Genomic DNA, 23639 nt, shown 5'->3' on the forward strand with positions numbered 1-23639 from the left:
AAAATGGGACAACGGGGCAACATAAGGATGGGAGATAGATGTTCTTTGTAAGAACAAAATAGTGCTGCACATAAACACAACTAAAAAATTGGAGACTATAAAATAACACAATTCAGGGGTTAAAATTCAGTTCAAAGAGTATATTGTGTGCCCCTCCAACACACTTACTATAAATATTACTATTAACATCAATAATAATGATCCAACTAGACACAGAGTCCTAAACTACGACTTTTGCAACAAAATTAAAGAAATAGTTCACTCAAATTACCCTCACTTGCTTTGAACATAGTACATATAAATCACATATTATTTTTTTCTTTATAAAGTATATTGTAAACATTTTATCACGGCAGATGTTTGGGGACCTCACATTTTTGGGATAGAACTTGGTAGTATTCGGTTGCGGTTGTAACGCATTATGTCCCCATTAATGATCCACAAATGCATCTGTGTCCTTTGAACATTTCCCAAAGTGCTTCAGATATCAGATACTTCTTTGGAGTCTTTTTCTGAGCAAGCCTTGACATCCAAGCCTGTCCAGTGGTCAAGGCAATTGCCCACTCTGAAGCATTCAATTATATCTAGCTAAACGGCCCTTGCATGGCGTCTGGAATGGCCAGCAGATTAAATAATAGGACTATCAGAGCCCTCTCTGGAGCAGATGGAAACACAACCTGATACCCTGTTAATACCTACCAAGCATTGGTGTTCTCCCCACAAATCCAAAGCTTTGAATGTGCCTGTGTGCTTGGTTTTATTTTGCTCTTCAACTTGTTCCTTCATCCATCTGCTCAACTTAATTTTTTAAGTTTTCAATGTTTAAATATTTAAGCCATAGGCTGTCAAGCATATGCCAAAGTAAAAGATGGTGCCTTAACCTCTCACCATAAAGCCATTTTAACCAATAACATATTTGGAAACAGGCATAACTAATCAAATTTGAGCCCTGTTGAGCAGCAAACATTTATGTATACTCAACATCTGTTTTTGTTTTGCAATCAATTTTAACTAAACACAATATAAACAAAAAAATCATAATATTTGTCAAGAAAAAAACTAATGATTTGTGTCCTAGGTACTTGATGGTGCAGTGGTTCTTTCGCTTGACTTTGATGCGTGCGTTGTGGGTTCAATTCCTGTTTGTGTGGTTGTGAGTCTAAATGGTCGTCCGTCCCCGAGTGTTTTCTACAACTGACTGGCGACTACTCTAGGGTGTGTTCTGCTTTTCGCCCAAACTCAGTTGGTATAGGCTACAGTTACCGTGACCCTGACAAGGATAAGCCTTGTTAAAAATGAATAACTGATTAATCTGTATCATTAGCAGAGACATTACTAATCTTCAGGCAGTATCTAATTTTTTCCTGTTTTTTGTGTTCATCAATGAAGAAGATACTAGAGTGCATGGCAGTTGTATAGTGGTTTAAATGTCATTCAGCGTCAAAATCCAAGCACATACTAATAACATTATTTTTGCTGAGAAAATCACTAGCAAGACTCACTGTCAAATGCCCTATTATGAGCCCCCGCATCAAATATTTATTAAATCAATTTTCTTTGAAAGGTGCAATAATATGTATCAGGAGATTGCAATAAAATATTCCTGTCCGAAGATCCAGCCGTTTTTGATCAAGCCACCATGCTTGACATTGACAAATCAATTTCGTCAGCGTCTTTGTTGGTGAGATACATTTTGCAAGACATTAAACAGTGAAATATCTCCAAATTGTTGCTGGAGATCAAGACGGATCAATGGAAGAGGGCTGTTTTGTGAAATACTTTTGCAGATAGTACAGGATTAATTCTCCGATATCACTGAAAGCAGCTATACTTGATACAATTGTATGAAAAAAATAAATATCAAAAACGGCACCCAGTAAACTGCAGTGCCAGGTTGCGACGCTATAAATGACAACATCACAAGCTAAGTTTGACTGACTTTCATTTTAAACCCTCAGGGCTCGCCAGAATGACACAGTCAATCCACACGATGGATTTGACACAAAAAAAATGAACTTAACACTTTTCTTGGTGGTTGAAAACATGTAGCTTTCGTCTGTCTCCTAGAGATAATCATGTGAGGGTTGCTTTCAATGTTCTTGTCACGTGTGGATGTTGAATGATCACCGTAGTTTGCATGATGATGTGTAATATCATTATCCTGCCTTTTTTGTTGTTTGTTTTGAGACATTGTTAGTGTTTTCTGGATATTCTTCTAAACCAACAATAAATGATGGTGTCAACCTTTTTGTCTTCTTAAAGAAAGCAGGGAGCCTTTCGGATCGAAGATTACATATTTGCAACAAACTCAAGCTTTTCTATCACCTAACTTCCAACAAGTAATCACAAAAAAACCCATGTCCATGAATTAACTTGGATAAAAATCCCTTTACAATCTGAATGTAATATATATATATATATATATATATATATATATATATATATATATATATATATATATATATATATATATAGATATATATATATGCTGGCGAAGGCTAGTTGACTAAATCTACTTCCTCAACAATGGGTATATCAACTGTTTTCACATCATTCAGATATGGCGAAAATCCCAAGGAACCATTTTCAATTCCATTTTGGTTACCATTAAAACAGTGATTGTCACAAAAGAAACCTTTTGATCACAAACTAACACACTGCCGCTCCTGATGCCACCCTGATGATGCAACTAGTTTTACTTTAGTTGATTCAGGAAAAAAAATAATCGTTAAATTCTATCCAATCAATTTTTATTTTAACAACCAGTTAACTGACAATAGCCACCTGATGGTGTAGTGGTTTATTCCCCCGACTTTGGTGCGGGCAACATGGGCTCAAGCCTGGCTTGATGACGGTGTGATTGTGAGTTGTTAATTGTTGTCCGAAGTCAGCTGCGATAGACTCTGGATCCCCGCACCCTTAACCAGGATAATTAGTGTTGTAAATGAATGAATAAATAAATGCTTGATTAAATTCACTAAATGATTACCACCCATATCCTTTTTTATCGCTAAACATTTAAAATGACTGACTGCTCGGTGGACACAGGCTTAACTGCTTATACTCAAAGCTGTAGCAAGGGAGTATGTAACCTGCCCCATGTTCAAAAGTAGTGAAAGTGCTTCATTTGCAGTGTGTGAACACTTGACCTCTAGCGCTCACCTCTGAAACCATCTGGTGATAATCAGAGCTTGATTATGAGCGTTGTTCCAATGAGATGCCACTTCACGCAACCGTTCCCTGGGCATAGCGGTACATGTACGCATCTCTCTGCGGATACTGTGAGAAAATCTCAATGAGGGTTGTAAAACAGGTAATTACATTATTCATGGTCGAGTTTTCAGGAAAATTTGTGAAATCATCCCAACCTCTCTTTTTGGCTTAAAGTACTTCAACAGCAGCTCATTGGTCTCAGCTGCTCTGCTGGATTTTGGCCTTTCTCCAGAGCTAAAATCAAGTACTCGCTCTCTCTCGCTCTCTCTCTTTGTGGGCTCTGTAATTCCCCAGCATTCTGTGGTATGAATGTTTGACATTTGCATGTCAAACTAGTCAGAAAGCTTTGGCTGCCAACGTCTATATACAATACTGACTGGAGGCAATACTGGCCCTCTAAAAGGTCTTTAGATCAGCCTACATTTGGAGAAAATACTGCTCCTTTGCAACACCCATGCATGATATGCTTAATCTCAGCTATCCTACTTGAAGCACCCATTTAATAATATCATTTTTTTATAATAAGCACAAGCTATCGTGCCTATCCATTTTCACATCATCACACACTGCCTGTACAATTGAAGTTATGAAGCAATTAGCCTACTACCGTATTTAGTTTATTCATCAAAAAATAAAATCCAGTGATATGTTATGCAATACCCCCACTTTCTATTTCAGACAATAGTGATCGTTGCGGAAGGAAAGCTAATTAAAAGATAAAATCACCTTTTTGTCTGTCCAATTAAAGAATTGTGTCAAATTAGACCCTTGGAAGAACTCCATCATGACGACATGAGAAGGCCTATTTAGTTGGGCGCATGTCTGCACGTGCATGCACGTGTATTTTCTTGAGAAGGCAAGACAAGATGGAAAAGGAATGAAAGGAACAGAAGGAGAGCGAAAGAGGCAGACTGACAGCCGGAACAGCGATAGAGAGAAATAGGTTAGACGAGGCCAGCAGACAAAGAGCAGAAATAGGGAATTAACTGATAAAAGATGTGTAGAGGGGTGGACAGGCCCTAGAATGGAGGAACTAGTTTAAAATCAGGGAATAAAATGGCAGAATGTCAGGTGAGGATGACAGGCCGAGAAACGAAATAAGATAATAATGAAGTAAGACAAAAAAAAGTGCCCGTAATTGACCTTGGGCTACAGCAGGCTGATTAGAGATTAGAGATAATCGCGGTAAGGCTTCTATCACCATTCTTCAGCAGGACACACACACAACACGCAAATGCATGCACACGTGTGCCCCGCGGTGACACACAAATTACATGCACATATAGACACATACACTACGATTCTGCCTAGTCCGACACATCCTTAATAAACCATAGATTTTCAATAAAAATGCTAATTATCATTTTATCTCTGAAAAGTAAGGTGAGCATAACAGTATGTGTGGGTGGGTGTTTGCAAAGAGAAAAGAGGAATGGGAAAGAATAAATAAAGCAAGCAGTTATTTTAAGCAAGACCATTCTCGAGACTATGAATTATTACAATATATCGCAGGTATTAGGCCAATTGATCAACAATCAAATGCACTGACAAACACATGAACACAATTTTATGAAAAATATACATTATTTTTACAACAAAAAAAAATTATTACATAAAATGGTCCTCATTTTGCATTTAACCTTGAAAAACCCTCAAAATCTCAATCTACATAGCCAGTCTGCTTTGCTCTGAAAATACACATCTGAAATGGGAAGTGATTCATCTGAGATGTTTACCGCCTCCCTATGTTTTGTGCAATGCGATGCTAAAATTATCATCACAATCTTACTTTCACACTGTCTCTCTCCCCCAGACACACCCACAGAACCCCTACACTTGTTTTAAATTAAACACAACCTCATAACAGAGACTGCTTATCAGGAGTTGTGCCTAAACTCACAGTTGCAAGGCATTTTTCATCAGCTAACTATTAAATGATCATGTGGTTGGATTTCTATATTGTTTTTTTTGTGCTGATACATTTTGATTTAAATTATTAAACAATGTTTAGGCAAATATAGAACTGCACTGCCCATGTGCCCAAAAATGTGACCAAAGTCCTTCCCAATGTTTTATCTTTGAAAGTATTATCTGTGCCACCTCTCCTATGCTGCTCCTTGGGGGGGTCAAGAGGGTGGGGGTGTCAATTTCATTCAGTAGGTAGCTAACAGTCTTGAAAGACAGAAGGGGAACTGCTTGCAGGATTAGGTTACTGCTATGTTCACAAGCAACTCAAACACCCTAAGGACCAAAGTGGAATGGGTTTCATATGTTTTAAAGGCTCTGAGCAAGTGTGCACATTTCACTGAGGGGGCGACGTGAATAACCCTCAGCCAAAGCGAGCTCTGAGGAGAGCGCTTTGAATATAATAGAGAGGGAATTGGGTGTTGGAATTGGAGCAAAGCAGCACAATCAGCATGGTCCCACACATCTGCACAATCATACACAAGAGTCACAGTGTGAAGGTGACGAACAGAAAGCATTAGCTCACCCGCCGAGAAGCACACAACCTTTTTAATCCTTCAATATCAGTTGGTGCACGGAAATGGAATACCAATAATCACATCAGTTTGGAGGTTTCTTTTCCTCTGTTGATATTAGATACATTAAAAGCTTACTTCCTCGGGCTATTTCATAATCATGCATTGGTTATTCTGTACTACTAGAAATAAAACCAGTTCAAGGCGGCAAATATATTCAAAATGTGTCCTCTAATTGATGCTGTTATTTAATTAGGTGCCTGTCCTCAAGCCAATTCCCTTTAAACAAATATAAGTTCTTATATAAATTGAAAATTCAATTTCTCCACCTAAGACAAAAAGATTTCGAATTTGCTTTAAAATCATTACTATATGAACATAAAAGTGCATGAGTTCAACATCTAACTCTTCAGAATGATTTGAAGTTTCTCCTTACGATTAAGCTTCCATTGCTTGACTGAAGTGAAAACAAAGAGTAATGTTGCAGATGCATACTCATGTATTCTTTTTAACTGAACAGTCAAACCCACGTTCAAAATGGAAATTCACAAAAGAAAAAGTGGCTATCTCTATACAAACAACTTGATAAATGGTGAACTTATACCAACAAAAAGTGGTGGTTTTTGATACTGGAACAGATTAATGCAATTTAAATGGATCTCAAATGGGAAAACGTGATTTTTTTTTATGTAGGACTTGATTTAGTTTTAAGCTTGATCACTGATATTAACAAGAACCAAAATAATAATAATAATTCAACCTAAAGACCTGAATAGAAACTGGGGATATATCAGTCACATCCTATTATTATTGTGATTTTGTAATATTCTCTGTTTATCCAGGAATAGATGGGGATAGATAATAAATTAGACCACCACCCTTGTGGAGGCATTTTTACGTAGGCAAGTTCTTCTCTAAGGATGTGTACTTAAAAAAACACGGTGTTGTGCTGCTGAGTTTTTAAACATATCTCTTAAATGTGTAAGATTAACATTTGAAACAGCTTTCAGTTAACTTTCAGGTTATAGCACAACTGCCTTCTTCATTTATAATTGCATTAATCATTTCTTATAGAGAGAATCCTTGCACTTTCACAAGGTTAAGATGAAATATGAACACAATTATGAAGATCAGAGATTTTATTATCGTGATTTGCTTATTATTGCATCGTTAATCAATCTTTGTCCTCTCTCCCTTTCTCTTTATTTCCCCTGTCTTTTCCTATTCCTTGAACTTTCGACAATGACTCCGGCAGAGGTCGAACAAAAAGGTAACCCAACCATACACATTGCTTGTTCCTCAATCAAATTGTATGCCCTAAACTCAACATCCATTCATCTCATTGTCATTGTGGTTATAATAAGTCAGCTTGATTTCAGTCTGTTAAGGCCATTTAGAGATATTGGTTCTCATTAACGCCCCGGTGGAGCGAGTGGTTAGCGCGTTGTTAGCGCGTCGGCCTCACAGCTCTGTGGTCCTGGGTTCAAATCCAGGTCACATCCACCTGTGTGGAGTTTGAATGTTCTCCCCGGGCTTGTGGGGGTTTCCTCCGGGTACTCCGTTTTCCTCCCACATTCCAAAAACATGCATGGTAGGCTGATTGAACACTCTAAATTGCGCCTTGGTATGGGTGTGAGTGTGCATGGTTGTCCGTCTCCTTGTGCCCCGCAATCGGCTGGCCACCGATACATGATGTTTCCCGCCTGAGGCGCGGAGTCAGCTGGGATAGGCTCCAGCACACCCCGCGACCCTAATGAGGATAAAGCAGTTCAGAAAATGAGATGAGATGAGGTTCTCATTAAAATATACTTCGTATTCTTCCATGGGTCCCGGTTGGAATGGCACCTTTTAAAGCACTCCAAGGGTCATACACACGTTTATATTCAGCCAATCAGTATATGATTGCTTTGACATTTATTATTTCATGTTTCTTCTGGTGTGATATGAAAATGACACAAGTGCTTTAAGTACCCAATCAAGTTCCCAAGTTCAATTAATGTTCCCAGACTCTTAGAGACTGAATGATTGGAAATCTTATTATAAAGAAGTGGAAACCAACAAGGAATTTCTAACATTTTTGTGTCTTTTAAAAAAATACCATACACTGTGTAGTAAAGGGGAAGCATTGCAGTTAAATTGCCGAAGTCCCTGACCATATCTCCCACAATGCTCATAAATTATGACCTCGGTATTTCACGATGGGAATACCAAACACTGAGAGGAAAATTAATTGTAACAATTGCAGAAGCAGCAGGGGAAAAACTAGACAGAAAGAGAGAGGCGGAAAGAAAGACTTGCAACTAATGAGGATATGGGATGGGAAGGAAAGTGGGACTCAGAAAAGAGGGGGTGGGCAAGTGTGCCCATTTTGTCTTAGCTACAATATGTTGGCATTAACTGTTGCTCTGTTCTGCAATCATACTTTCTCATCAGAACACAATCTCAGCTGAGTTGAAAAGCAATGTAAAATTAATGTACTTGTTAGGGAAAAAGTCAGGGTAGTTGCTGTTTTACATTTTTATGCGTCCATAAAAAGCCCCTAAAGTAAAATTTGTGTTATTCATTCTTTAGTGTTTCTGTGCCCTGGAATACTGCGAGGAGTATACCAAAGTGAACATCTATTTGAGTCTGACCACCAATCTGGCGCTTGGTGCAAGGACCCACTGCAGGCCTCAGACAAGATTTACTACATGCCCTGGACACCATACCGCACAGACACACTGACTGAGTACTCATCCAAGGAAGACTTCATTGCAGGCCGGCCAACAACTACATACAAACTGCCACATCGTGTTGACGGCACTGGCTTTGTCGTGTATGATGGTGCACTGTTCTTTAACAAAGAGCGCACCCGCAACATTGTTAAATTTGATCTCCGGACACGCATCAAAAGCGGTGAGGCCATCATTGCAAATGCTAACTATCATGACACATCCCCTTACCGCTGGGGTGGTAAGTCTGATATTGACTTGGCGGTGGACGAAAATGGACTATGGGTGATCTATGCAACCGAGCAAAACAACGGGCGCGTTGTGGTGAGCCAGCTAAACCCTTACACTTTACGTATCGAAGGCTCCTGGGACACCAGCTACGACAAACGCTCTGCTTCCAATGCTTTCATGATCTGCGGTGTCCTGTATGTTGTCAAGACGGTCTATGAAGATGATGACAACGAAGGGACAGGAAACAAGATTGATTACATGTACAACACGGACAAGAACAAGGAGACGATCCTTAACATTCCGTTCCCAAACTCATATCAATACATCGCTGCAGTGGATTACAACCCAAGAGACAACCTCCTCTACGTGTGGAATAACTATCACGTGGTCAAGTACTCACTCGACTTCGGCAACAATGGTGAGTTCTTAATCCAAACCCTTCCACTTTCTTTCCTTCTGCAGATGCTTTTAGCTTTGTTCAAGCGATAAGAGAACCGAGTCCTTGAGAAGTCATATTTTTTTTATTCTCCTTTAACATTATCAGTACTTTGAAATGTGTGTAATTGCAACTATTTTACTCCCAAGTCCTTATTCTGTTGTGGCATATGGGATCCTCAGACTCATTCATCTCATGCCAAAAATTAAATCCGAAAAATACCATAAGGGAGATATAAAATTCCCATCTGTGCTTTCATAGTTCCTAATTATGATGCCCCCATTGTCCCACAAACATTCATACTATCTGGATTTTTAGTGATTAGGGGACAAAAATGAATAGGGTTATGCTGGCGGTATTCCTTACTTTGATGCTAGTTGAAAGAAAATATTGCATCTGTTTGGTTGATCTTTCTGTACTAAACAAGCCTCATGGAAAAAAAATCTCAATAAATCAAAAATACCTGATTATTAGCCATGATTATCCAAAGGTAAAAAATAGCCCATTGTCTGAGAGGCCCAGGAAATGAGTGATGATGATAACAACTATTTAGCACACAAAAATATAAAATTTACCAAAATAATAATTAATCTTAGAGATTACAGTGAAAGCATTCAGTGAATACAAAAGTAATGTTCTCCAAGGATTTGAATACACTTACCCAAAACTTTTGAAATTGACGAACAGGAAGATTTATGTTAAAAGTAGACAGCAACAATAAATGCAATTTTGTATTTAGCATAATGTCAGAATACAGTTGTGGTTCAAGAGATTTTAGCCTCTTTCTAATGGTAGTGGAAAGTGCTCTTTCATGTTATTGTGTAATGTTCTCTAGGCAATAGTTAACCTTGCGATATAAATGGGAAATTATGATTTACTGGTGCCAACATACAAGCATGCGAAGAAGCACAATGGCTTGTGTCATTCTTTGCAGTAATTAATTTTCCTGTTCATGTCTATTACAATGTTATCGTCAAATTTTATTTTAATTCGTATTCAATTTTTATTTTATTTTCCTTTGCAGGGCTTTGTTTTTGTATTCTATTTAGTTGTTTTCTTCTTTACACCAGACTCATTTGACAATCAGCCACCTACGCATAATGCATTGTGTTGGGCTCTGGTGTGGGAAGAGGTTCAATCTCTGTTGGTTCAAAGTCTAGCTCACACAATAAATAAGCAAATATTCCGTTATCTTCTTTTAAATATTTATGAACTTGTTTCTTGTTTAATCAGATGTACAATCAAGACTAATGCACCAGGGTGTTATGTTAGAGTATAAGATTCAACTGTGGTCCAGATGAAAGATCACTTTCTACTGTATATGTAGTATATATGTTTCAGGCAACTTTTGCTTCTCTCAACATAGTGTAAACACTGATACTGCCTAAGCCTAAAGCCAAAAGGACTATTTTACAGGTGTAATCTTCTTATAACATGATCAATGGAGTCTTCAAGACAGTCCGTTTGCCTTATTAAATGATTTGTGAAACAGTATCGGCTAGTATCGGCTTTTATATGCATTTAAGAGGTGCAAGGCAGTAAATTACAGACAGGAGTAGCATCAAACTTGGTTTAAACCGATAAGTGCAGTACCCTACAATATGTGATCGTATGCCTCGCACTTCTGTGATATAGTTATCCTATTGCCTCCCTATTCATGATTACGCAGCATGCATCTTTAGTGGCGTACACTTGAGTGTAATCACTGTCATAATGGAGCTCTGAGTGTGTCAGGAGGCTCTAAAAAGAAGATCAATGGGCATTCAATGTGGCGAATGACCTCCAATGTGCATCAACAAGCCAGACTGCTGACCAGCGAGAGATAAATACATACAATCAATGTGGCCCTGCTGCTTCACTCTGTGCCTCCCTTGATGCCATCGCTCAATAAAGACAAGGAATAAATTAGCTACCTCAACTGCATGATTTTCTCATTGTGGAGAAAATTAAGTGACAAGTAAGCCTTTAAGATCCCACAAAGGTGCTGCATTAGAGTCTCAATTCGACACAAATATATGTTTGTATGGAACACTCTACCAAACAACTGCCACTAAAACAAAGTGATGTAGACTAATAAGGATAGACCAAACATTCATAATGATAATCATCTAAGTCTAAATGGTGTGTTTCATTGTTAGTAGATATGAGAGAGGAAAATGATTGAAGATAGAATGCAAAAGCTGATGGCTGAATGTCAACAAATAACCACAGTTTATAATAGCTGTTTGTCCATTGGAAAGTATACTCACTTTCCACATTTAGTCAAATGAGCAGTTCAAATTTCCTATTTGTCCCATTCAGTGCTCTCTCTCTTTCTCTTTCTCTCACTTAACTTCATGTGATTGGAGATATCTTGCCCTTATCATCTCCTTGATGCATTCTTTGCGCAAAAACGTCTCAACGCTTGCATGTATGCATTGTAAACAAGAGGGAAAGAAACTCTAGAAAGAGATTCGGTGATGCTTCCAACAGGTTGATGAATGTGGTGCCCATTTAAGCCTTTTAGATCCATGCTATTAAAATCAATTGCAGGATGTAATTTTAGAAGACACAATCAGAATATTTTTGTTGTTGTTGTTGTTTTTACGGCAAAACTGAACAGGAATATTCATTCATTCATATCATATGTTAAGGCACAAATACATCGATGGTTTTCTTGAAAATATCAGGACACTGGCAAATAATGGGTCATTTGGTAATGCATTGTTGGCATTCATTCACATAGGCAATTTTATTCCTCCATCCATTTAAACCAGACAAATATAAGTGCACGCATAAGAGCCTATCTTTGGCCCACTTAATCGACCCCAATGTGCAAAATAACGTAGCACAACCATGCCAACTCTGTTCATAATCTGAAGTCAGTTGACACAAAGATACAGCACAAAGAGCGGAGTTCCGTTCACCACATTTGTCAGCGTTTCTTTTGCCGTGACGGAAGATGAAACACTATTACTTTTCTGAACAACATATCAGCAGCTGAGAAATAATATTTCATTTGGTACTGCATTGTCAGCATCCACAAAGATGATATTATTTCTCTAACCATTTCAATTACCGAGCAACATATGTACACGCGTAAAGACACTATCTTCACCCCCTTTAATGAACCCACAGGCTGAACAATGTAGCAGCATCATAAAAACTCTGTTTTTATTCCAATTTTAAATTTACCATACATGAAATATATATATACCATATTACCCAAAAATAGATCACCTTTGCACATGGTCCATAAGGCCCTTGGCACACCTCGATCGAGAGTGTAGCAGGGAAATGATGGTCCATATCTGTTTCCCCGAGAGGTGTATCGGGCGGGTAAAAATTGTGGAAAGATCCATTGGTCATCGAACTTTGTTTTAGTTTTCTACATTGTTTGTCAGCAATTCCAATGCATATTTTTTGTGTTGGTTCAGACTTTGTCATGACTCTTGAGATTCGGAGCAAGATTTTTTTTGTGCTCTGTTGGTACACAACATTATTAATTCCTACTGTCAATGTAGGAGCAACCTTAGTTTACGTAGCCTACAGAGTTGTGGGAAGCTGGACAAAGACAAATAATAAATTTTGTAATTGGCTGACGAAAGGTTGGACATCACAGAAGAACTTTTCGAGGCTGTCAATTGACTTTTAAATGTGAAAATCTCTGTTTAACATTTGAGAAATGTGATATTTGTACTCAGAAAAAAAATCATGTTTTGGGGGGTTTATTTACTACTAGAGAGAACAACGGAGAAAAGGGAACTTATTAACAAATTATCAATTTCTCACCATATCTCACCAGACCAAAGGTGACTATAAAGATGTTACTTTCATTCATTAATAGGTATGAATTCATACACCATTTAAGGAAGAAAACCTCTATTCACTCAAATACAAGTGACAACTCGTTAAAATAATGTTGTTATAAATCTTTTGATTAAGATACCTGAAATTCCAATAAAATCAGTAGATGAGAATAAGTTTGTCAGGTGGTAATTCTGACCCTATTTGGCAGCACTGAATTCCCAACATGTTTATATGGCACTTAATCTTATTGAAACACCCATTTTTAGGAACCGTTGAGCATGCCTCATTTCTTCCAAAGAGGTAAATTATCCCTAAAATCATAATAGTTTTTGTTGTTGGTATTTAACAAATGTTGAAGATGAAAATAAATCAATGAAATTATGTGTTCACACTGCCAGTTAATGGTAGAGTCTACAACTCTTGGAGTATGTGTGAACTAAAAATAATTACCTTTTTTGATATTGGGAGGTAATAATAGCAAAAAGATAACAGCTTAATCATTACCAATACAATTTACAAACATAATTAATAATTTGAGTCCACTGCGCCACCAATGCCTTGTAGATTTTGACACTTAAAATCAATAAATATATTAGAAAAGAATATGAATATGCTAGTAACCATCTGGTAGTATCAAAGCTCAGTAAAAATACATAAATAAAATAAACAACACCAAAAAATATTTAATATATCTATAAGAATCAGACTTTGAATATCACAGGCTAGGCAAAATTTGACACGTAAATACCCTAGGTAATGCACCAGATTGATGCAGCAGGCAGTGGGACTTTTGGCTGTTTGAAATGTATTTTCTTTTCTTACACTTAGCACTTGAGAAAAAAAGTGAACTGCCTCGTTTTATTTCGTCCCACGTCTGTTTGTGTTTAGTCTTTGTCTGTTGAGTTCCCCATTCTCTCACTCGTCATCGTGCACACAAATGCTTACAATGGCAGGAATCTCAACATTTCCCCTTCCCTCATTCATATATCTTTCTTGCAGTCAGCTCTGTTTTTTTTCATTGTCTTTGTGCCTTATCGCTCCCTCAATCTGCCCTCTTTGTCTTTTCCCAGCTCTTTTTCGAATCTCATCATGAACATTGTGTATGAACATATAAAGTTTAAGTCACTTCTCAAACATTGCCCTCCCAAACATTCCCATGCAAACTCACAACTGTTTATGGACTTGTTTCATCATATCTTCTAACATGCATATTATAGAGTACCAAGCCTACGCAAGCAGCATGGCGCAGATGAAATGTTTGAATAATTTAACACATCCAGTCTGCCTTGCTTTGCGCTTTGGAAGTTTTTTTTTCCCTCGGTCTTGTTTCTCCCAAACAAAGTTGCATCCTGCCTTACGTTCTCACGGTGATCTTTTCGATTTAAGGCCAGCAGAAAGAAATGGTTTACACGGAATACACTTTTAAAATAACAGGCAATAGGGATGCAGGTGCTTACGGAATTTGCATTGAATGAGTTTCTGTCCTTATTTGCCCGAATAGTTAATTTACTGATGGCTTCATTTTTTAAAATGTATTTATTATTATATATTTTACTTTAAGGCAGCTAATTTTCAGTAACAAAAATAGTGAGTTGTTTAAAGAACAAACACGAAGCCTAACAAGCACCATTCCCTGATGTACAATCGCCAAACTGAAACTCCTAAATCATAGAAAGCAACCTAAATGTGCAGTCATGTCATTGTTTTTAATAAATGACCATATGGGGATGAACTCGACTTGGCCCTTCTCACTCTGTCAGTTAGCGGAAATTTAAAAGTTCACCTTTCAACCCCTAATGGTTGAGATCACAGTGTCCCATTTCCTTGGGAAGTCAAGCATAGAGTAGCTATTGTCTTAACCCTTTGCCATTTATTTACTCCTATGTGTCCTGTCCTCTCCCCTCTTCTTGCCTATCTCACCTCACCTCTCCTCCCTTGCTTTCCCTCTTCCCCTGCTTTCCCTCTCCGGCATCTCAGCTCACCTGTTGGTCTTTTCTCACCTCCTACCCTTAACCCCTCCTCTTCACTTCTTCCTGATTGCAATCAGCCGACGGGTATAAGCTTGGCAGGAAATGTTGGAAACAAGCATAAGTTGAGAGAATAATGGTGGTTTATGGCCAGCATTTAGAAGCCTCTTTCACCACATCCTTGATTACTGGGGGCCTCAGCACACACCAGTTTTTGAATGTATGTGCCGTTGTGTCCTTGAGCGGCTACTGCTAACTTATTTTTCATTCTAAATGTTCTACATGTGTATAGAGATGGGGGGTGTACATTTTAAGTGATAAATCATAAAATGAGGACATTTCTGAAATCTAAACTTTATCAATTTACAAAGTGTGATATCACAATCTCACACCTTCATTCTGCCGCTCTCACTTCTCTCCTAAGAGGCCTTATCTACACTTGCTCTCCTCTCATATCCTCCTCGTGTATCCATTCTTTCTTTCACAGTTTTTACTCTAAACTAGTCTCATCTCATCCTCTGCTAAACATATTACAACACAGCCTCCTCACCAGAGACTTCTTTTTATGGTCTGGAACACCTGTACTTTGCCTGAAGCGTGCCCTTATTGATTGTAAAGTCCCTGCCAAGGACGTCTACGTGCATTTGGCTTCCATGCTGCCTCTCCATCTAGCAGGCGGTCAGCACCAAATTAGGCTGCCATCCAAAACACCAGGGTAGAAGGGAAGCCCACCATTTGGAAAAAAAGTGATACACAAATAACAGCTTGTGAAAAATGCAAAAGCATACAACTGATAATTCTCATAAGACTTTTCCTTTGGACAAAAAGTGGGCCTCAAACCACAGCTGACCTCACTATATCTAGCTTATGCAACTAAAAATGCAATACAGGCTGGATATGCTCCGAAGATGCAATTAATCAATTAAATGTGCATACAAAATTAGCAGTCGAACTTGTCAAGACGTGCCAGCCATTTGGATGGAGGCTTTATTAGCTGAGGTGGCTTTCTATCTCTAAAATATCACTGCTTTGAAGTGCTCTATTCTGTCTTATCAGCAAGCTTGAACCACTCGCCACAAGCTGGATCTGCTTGTGCATGTGTGTGTGTGTGCCAGCCTTAGAGACATTGTGTTATCGCAGTATGCAGCCCTGTCCAATGTTTGGGCTACCATGCAGCTTCGAATACTTTGTATCCTCCAGTTAGATTATCGTTTTGCCTTGGAAGCGTCCCTACTCACTCTTCAAGTGGTCTTTATGCATGTGTCTTTGAGTGCATGGATGTGCTTTTTTGCACGTTTGTCAGAAAGAATAGGGGAACTATACCACACGTTTGTTTAAGGATGCTGCATATTGTCAAGCTCATAACACCATTATTCTCACACTGACTTCCTGTGATTCTACTCAAATTTTGTCACTCTGCGGGCATCATGCCAGGCTTTTTTGTCTTCCCCGTTTGCCTTCCTCCTAAGCCTTTTGGTCTTGACGTTTTACAGGCCCTTTGTTTATTAACTGAAAAGTCAACACGAGCACATAGAGTCTAGTAGCCGCATGAAGCGACACGTCTGTCTCCATGTTGGAGGGTGGCATGCTTTCTTTCTGGGATGTGTTTGGTGCATGGGGGAAGGTGGGGCTTCTGGCGTGATTTAAAAAAAAAATTGCCTATTTTTTCTAAATTAATTAGTTCCAGGAGTGAATTTTTTGTAGGTAGAGACATATTTTACATTGATTTAGCATAATTCTTTCCACGATATTTGATACTACCCCTAAAATTTAAAAAAAGAAACCTCATTGTTAAATGTTGTGTCAAACAAGTTTTCCAATGACAGTCTTTTTTAAAAATAGGATGAAAATTAAAAAACTTTAAATGTGGTTGTGACTAATAAATAAATGAATTAAGGAAAACTTATAATTAGCTCACAAGGACTTTGCATTAAGATGTTTGTTATCAATTGGATTATTCTTTTTAAAGAGGTTAGATAGGTTTTAAAGAATCTGAACTTTAATACTTTTAATACTTAATTATGTTCAATAATTAAATACTTTTTAAAGAGGATTACATTAAAAAACATTTTACCATCTTTGTAATATTGAGCAAAATTAGTCAATTGAGCAGGTTTTATATTTGAGTGATAGAAATGTATCATTCTAATGCTTTCTTTGCAATATTAAATATAGAGCAAAGCAAATTCACCACTTGAACAACACATTTTTGCCATTCCTCAAGTAGTTAAGGCTAAATGGGTGTGAGATATGCCTGTCGCCTTGAGTCGAATGCATTCACCTTTCCTTCATTGAGCGTTCATGCCACAGTTATGTCATCTTATTTTAATTCAATGCAGTTTCTCTAAAAGCATTTTAAGTGACATTAATGCATTGCACTTGCAAGGTATGTTATCAGAAAAGAGATGTGTGAAAGTGAACAAATGGAATGGATATTATATAGTGTACTTCAACAACTAGAATTGAGACTGGGGAGAATTAAAGGGTGAGCAAGAAATTTGAGAGTGAGCAATCAAGTCAGAAAATGTCAGGTGCAAAATGTCAAGAGAGCAGCAGAGGAAAAGAAAAGACAGAGATTCTGTGGCCCCTTGCCTATGATGCTAGCGGGCTTTTATGATGCCTCACCCCAAGCTGCCAGCCCTGTGTCTTCTGCCTTGTACTCAAATGGCAGTAGACATCACACACAAACACATTCACACCATTACTGTTGTGGCAAGACTCCTAATCACAACCACACACACTTTTTCCCCTCAAGAGTACACACACAAACAGATTGACAGTTTCTCCCTAGGCCACTGCTGCCACACGTGATGGATGGCAATGTTCCGTGGAGAATGTGCAATGCAGGACCAACAATAATTCAGGAACTGCACTGTTTAGGTTATGCAGAGAATAAATGTAGAGAATGTACAGCAGGATGTTTCACGGCTGTCATTCAAGCAGTTGAGTTAGGGAGAGGCACAGAGGGAAGGTGGTTTTCATTAAAGTCCACAGGAAGGGTCAACTTCAGGTCACAATGAATAATATAGACAAGCCCTTCATTGCAAATACCCACAAAGGCTCAGTGCTCAGTCCACATATTCTTTTATACACACCCAAAGGACTCTGTAAATACTGACAAATCAATAATAAGAAGCATAGCAGCAGAAGGGTTCCAGGATGACCTCACGCAGATTTCTTCAAATAAAGCTTTTTTAGCCTAGTGATTACACCTGCAAACATGACAAACCGTATCATAAAAAGACACTAGTTGGTTTCATTGTGGTATAATTTCTGATTCTCCTAAACACTTTCACTCACCAAAGTTTTTGGACATGCGTCTTATTCAGACCCTATATTCCAATGCCATTTAAATCTATATTAGTCAAAAAGAGGATGTGTTGGACCGGCGAGCACCAAAGTTGCTGCAGACCACATTTTCAGATTACAAAACATATGCGAAATGTGCTGTAGTGTCATGAAAGAACAGATTTTCCAGCAGAAATGAAACGGGCAATTAATGAAAATCGGGCCAACTTAATTGGAATTAAGAAGATTTTTGCTGGCTGCAGCCAAGTAGTACACTATATTTGGCTAAAGGATGCAAAATATCAAAACTCAATTCCACACAATTAACAAAATACTTAAAATCCAAGATCCATGATAAATAAAAAAGTCAAAATAACAGTGATGCACTCCCGAGTTCTGTTTGAAAGCTTTTTTAATTAAAGATGTGAGGTTGGGCTCTGGATGGGCCGCCATGACGGCGATGTGTAAATATTTCCCTTTATCTAACACTCTATAATGCATTATTGATTTGCACCACACGGACCTAGAGCAGCAAGTTCAGACACAAGCTGCGAAAGTATGTACTTTCGGAGACGCTGCTCATCAAGTACTCTACTCATTCCATTCTTTTTACTCATGTCATCTCATATATTACTTCTTTATTCCTGACCTTATTATGAATAGTTAAGATTATTTTACAATTAAATATTGACACAAAATGTTTCAGAACCATTAAGGGAATATGTTACTTCCTACAATATCACTATGGCATGAATCATAAATGCAGCACTATAGCGTAACAGTGTTATTTGGCGTCTTACGCCATGCCACGCATTTCTAGTACTAAACAATAATTAACTTTGCATTTTGCAAGGATACACAGTATATATTAAAAGTAAATTGGGATTTCTATTCTGTAATTACTATCATCATGGTATTTTATAAAATAATTCCTCCATTGTGGATTAAAAGAATTTAGTCTCTGTTGCTCACCATTTGTAGTCATTTAATTTATTTCATCATATTTTGTACTAGAAATTGAACATATATCAAACACAGTAATTACACAGTTTAGATGTAGGGTATCAACCTCATTTTATTCACAGGCTATCCCTTGGTTATGGCTTTACCAAAACGGATAGTATGACTGATATAGCTCATATTTTTGGATAGGCTCCAGCACCTCCGTAATCCTAATGATATGGCTTTGCAAGCCACATGAAATTATGGGTCAAGCCAGCTCTGGCCCCTGGTCTTGATGTTTACACCTGTACTTTAGATTGTGTGCATAGTTTGAAAAACTAATGACCTGGGCGAACTGCATCTTCAGCTCATTGAACATAATCTTTCCCTTTCTGTTTCCTACATAGATTTCCGTCCGCCCATCATCCCCCCTAACAGAGGAGGAGGGGGCACAATCGGAGGGGGCTCCTCATCCTCAACCAGTCGTTCAACCACCACTCGTTCACCATCCTATTATACCACCCTGCGCCCTCTCCTCACAACTCCAGGACAGCGTTACCGAACCACCACAACAGTTCGCCAGCCTAACATAAATAATGGTGGCGGTTCACCATCTGGCGCAAATCAAAATCAGATCCCAGACACAAACCGCAAAAGCGGGGAACGTTATCCACCTGTGCAGGTCCCTCCAGCGGCACCACAGCCCCCAGTTTTGCCTCCCCAAGATTTCTGTAGTGCCAAAGTGATGGCTGATATTTCATGGCCCCGCACCCAGCAAGGCCAACTCGCCAAGCAGCCGTGCCCAGTTGGGACACTTGGTAAGAAACGCTGAGGAATGATGTCACTGTGTGAAATCTTATGTCAAAGGTTCCTTCGACTAATTAACATTGTGTTCACTAATGAGGATTTTTCTGCCCTTTTGGGAGAAGGTTAGAATGTCCAAAGAATGTATCAGGCAATAAAGTTAAACTCCTATTGGCGGTCAAGAATTTTAAGAGTTCATAATCATATCCTTAAAAGGGAAGAACCACTATTTTTTACAGTAATTCCGTTTGTCGCCTCGCAGCACACAAGTACTTAATTCCATGGGAATTGTTGTTCATGTTAATTTGCTTATATGACAAAGACCTCCCTGTAGGCACCACATGAAGTGTTCAAGTCATTCAGTGAATGTCAGCGCTGTCTCAATTTATTAATTTTACTGATCTTTACAGGCGTGGCCACATACATGTGCAGGGCCCATCTTGGCTACTGGGATCCTCAAGGACCTGATCTCAGCAACTGCACGTCACCTTGGGTCAACCATATCATGCAAAAGGTAAATGGTGATGTTCTGTTCCTGCCTTTGGGAGCAAATGTGGTATGATAGTTTCCCATAGCGATATTTCCCACATAGAGGTAAAGGAACCACAGCAAGTGATGTATCCATCTCTTTGTTAACCTACCAAATGACGCAAAACACAAAAGAACGCATATTTCTGCAGGTTTTGAAAAACCGACACTGTTTTTGTGTTTTTTCTCTTAGAGATGAAAGTATGGCTAAAATGTCTCATCTCATTTTCTGAACTGCTTTATCCTCGCCAGGGTCGCGGGGGGTGCTTTACAGATTTTGGTAATGGAAAATTGACAGGAACAATTTTGTCTTATAAATTTTTGTGAAGCTTAAGACGAGGTTATTTAGAATGGTAAAAAGTGTCTGACTGTCTTGTAAAAATTCAACCTGGATTTTTTTTATTCCTATTCACCTGCCAAACAAGATTTTTCAAAGTCCAAACCAATCAGCTTGCTTGCGATTACAGAGGTTCCACTGTAAAATGTATTTACCATAACATTGCCCTAGTGAAAGCTGCACGAAATGTTCTATGAATAAATCTTTTTTTTCTGTGTACTTTAGTGAACTACCCCTATTTTGCTTTTTCCTCTTGTCCATATTTGCATTAAACTTGTCAAGGAACTTTTTCCCCTTGCTCCAACTCACACCATGTTGTCACTAACTCCATCCATCATTCCTTATAAACCCCCGCCTTTGTCGCTCTGTTTGTGTCCAGCTCCGGTCGGGCGAGACGGCGGCCATTGTGGCCAGGGAGTTGGCAGAGCAGACCAAAGGGCTACTGCGTCCTGGCGACGTGCCTTCCACTGTGCGGGCCATGGCCCAGCTGGTGGAACTGCTCGACGTGCAGCTCAGAAACCTCACGCCCGGGGGCAAAGACAGTGCTGCTCGCAGCCTTACTAAGGTAATATGTTTGGTCAATGAGTATGTTTTGGATGTGCAAACACATAAAAGAATAATTGCCAGAACAGTAAAATATGTTATAAACATGAAAAAAGAATCAGAAGAAATTTGTTTGAGAGCCAACTTCTCCTATTTTCTTCTTATAAAGATAAGAAGTTGAAACAGCTTTTCTCAACCCAATTCAAATCTAAAGCTAATTAAAAAACATCCTTATGTTCACACTTCATTGTGCAATACCAGCAATTGAATTAGTTAAATGGAAATTGTAAAAAAATGGTTTACCAAAAAAAAAAAGTTTTGTTTCAACAAATGCGCCTAGTTTGCAAGAAGTACAATTTATTTTTCTTCACTTTTAATATAGATTAACACTCAATTTACAGTAGTGCTTTAAGTCAACAACCAAAAATTGATTTTGTTGTTGTGTTGGGTTTTGTTTACTATAAAATGGCAGAAATGGAAACTCAATCTTGAGTATGCACAGGATCTGTTTTATCAGCAGTGAGCAAGAAAGAATTTAGTTCTGTAGTTTGTTCGTGTAGGCATTCATTAAAGTGAGCTAAGTCATTGGGGACTCGCTGACTGGCTGCCTTGGCTGCTTAATTGACTGGCTGACTCATTTAATGGGAGACTGTTCCTTGATTGTCTTTGCTGAGGTCAACAGTGATAGGCTGACTTTGGGAGTGAGACTGACAGCTGCTGCCAACTCTTATGCACTCAGTGTTTCCTTTTTTTCCCCTCTTAACTTTACTTTCTGAGTCAATGGGCCAGCACTTAGTTTCACTCACCCAATCTACCTTGCTTTCTCACTCCAACCTCTGCTTTTACTCTTCACTCATTTAACATGAACTTGCAAGTGGAAACCATTATTTAGTGTTTTACTCGTGACCAAATAGCTAATTAGAGGTAGAATTTTCAGATAAGTATTGCTCACTTTGCGAGGAAAATTGATGCCCCTGATCTCATTAATGACCCAAATACCTAATTAAATCACTGTATAATGTATTTTTTCATGATGGCCATTTATTTTTGAGTGGATTAGAATAAAAGCCATGTAACAGCATAAGCATAGATCATGAAAAATTCATTTAAATTTGCTGAGAAAATGAAAAGTAATTGCTCTACCATACCAAAACACTCATTCTACATATGCCTTTCACTTTTTAACATAATATTTATACTTATAAATATTTATACTTTGTAGACTACAATGAAAACTCAATTACAGTTTACCTTTTAAGCAGAACCCAAAGAAGGGGAATATTACCTAAGTTACATAATATTCCCTGAGCTTTGAATGCTTGTAAACAGCTGCTTGGCATCCAGCAACAAAATTATTTACATGTAACAAGCCTTATATATAGTATAACATTTGCCACAATCAAAAGTCATCAAACAACCACACAAGACGGAATTTAGTGTAAGGGCAGACATAACACACAAAATCCAAAAGGACCATTACTCAGAAAGACTGGTACAAGACTCAAATTAGTATTTTGATTAGTAAGCAATTAAAACATTTCTTTTTTTTCTGTATACATTTTTGTTGACTTCACACTCCATGACCCTTGTGAGGAAAAGCAGTTCAGGAAATGAATGAATGAAATATTATTATTATATCAAAGACTGGTTTTCGCTGTTGTGGAAGTGAGGGCACCTTTATTAAATGTGACCTACAGGTGAATCGGTAGAGGGTTTGTTCAAGTAAAATATCATTTAGTTTTAAATGGAGAAAAACAAACTATTTTTTCCCAGCATTGTCTGTGGTGTCACAGACAGTGCGGTTCAGAATTAACAAAAATAGGAAAAACAAGTGTTTGCTGAGATGCATTGACTATAAAGGTAAGTAAGAAGACTAATGTTCTATTTCCAGTCCTTATTTGGGTGATGTTAATGACATAGTTCTCTTTCTGTATGCCTGTGTGTTTGCTCTCCCGAGGCAACGTGCGTATGTGACATTGAGAGGTGTTACTTTGCTAACAGTCGAATTGTTTGAATTCACAGCTTCAGAAGAGAGAGAGGTCCTGCAGGTATTTCACACAGGTATTTCCATTTCCTGGTATTCGTTGATTGCTTTGCCACCCTGCTTTTTGTGTCTGCGCGGTTTTGTATCAGTGTTTTTTTTTTACTTCTACGCTCAGCATGTAATTTATCAAGCAAGCGTGTGCGAGATATCACACATTGAAGAAGCGCTTTGTTGGTTATTATTTGTAGCTTGAAGCAGAGGTTTTAGAATTTATATTGAAATCCTTTGAGGAGTGTGCCTGAGTTCTATCCTCAACTCAAACTATTACAAATCATAACCATCAATCAACCAAATTCACAGGTGTTTGGTGAAAGGATTTTCATCTC

General features: G+C 38.3%; 2 protein-coding genes across 17 annotated transcripts in view; one reads left to right on the plus strand and one right to left on the minus strand.

The window, feature by feature from the left end:
• Positions 1-23639, minus strand: part of LOC144077995 (multiple PDZ domain protein) — a 126166-nt gene that overhangs the window by 89024 nt on the left and 13503 nt on the right. The window lies entirely within an intron of this gene.
• adgrl3.1 (adhesion G protein-coupled receptor L3.1) overlaps positions 1-23639 on the plus strand; it is a 110923-nt gene that overhangs the window by 51558 nt on the left and 35726 nt on the right. For 9 of the 11 annotated variants that reach the window (XM_077606152.1, XM_077606156.1, XM_077606157.1 and 6 more), the window contains 6 exons: positions 6949-6963; positions 8265-9053; positions 19465-19875; positions 20272-20375; positions 21106-21291; positions 23292-23330. In XM_077606152.1, the coding sequence (XP_077462278.1) occupies positions 6949-6963; positions 8265-9053; positions 19465-19875; positions 20272-20375; positions 21106-21291; positions 23292-23330 (1544 nt within the window). The remainder of the gene's footprint in view (positions 1-6948; positions 6964-8264; positions 9054-19464; positions 19876-20271; positions 20376-21105; positions 21292-23291; positions 23331-23639) is intronic. The other 2 variants (XM_077606151.1, XM_077606159.1) reach the window with 1 other exon arrangement.

The sequence above is a fragment of the Stigmatopora argus genome, chromosome 7 (assembly GCF_051989625.1).
Source record: "Stigmatopora argus isolate UIUO_Sarg chromosome 7, RoL_Sarg_1.0, whole genome shotgun sequence".
NCBI lineage: Eukaryota > Metazoa > Chordata > Actinopteri > Syngnathiformes > Syngnathidae > Stigmatopora > Stigmatopora argus.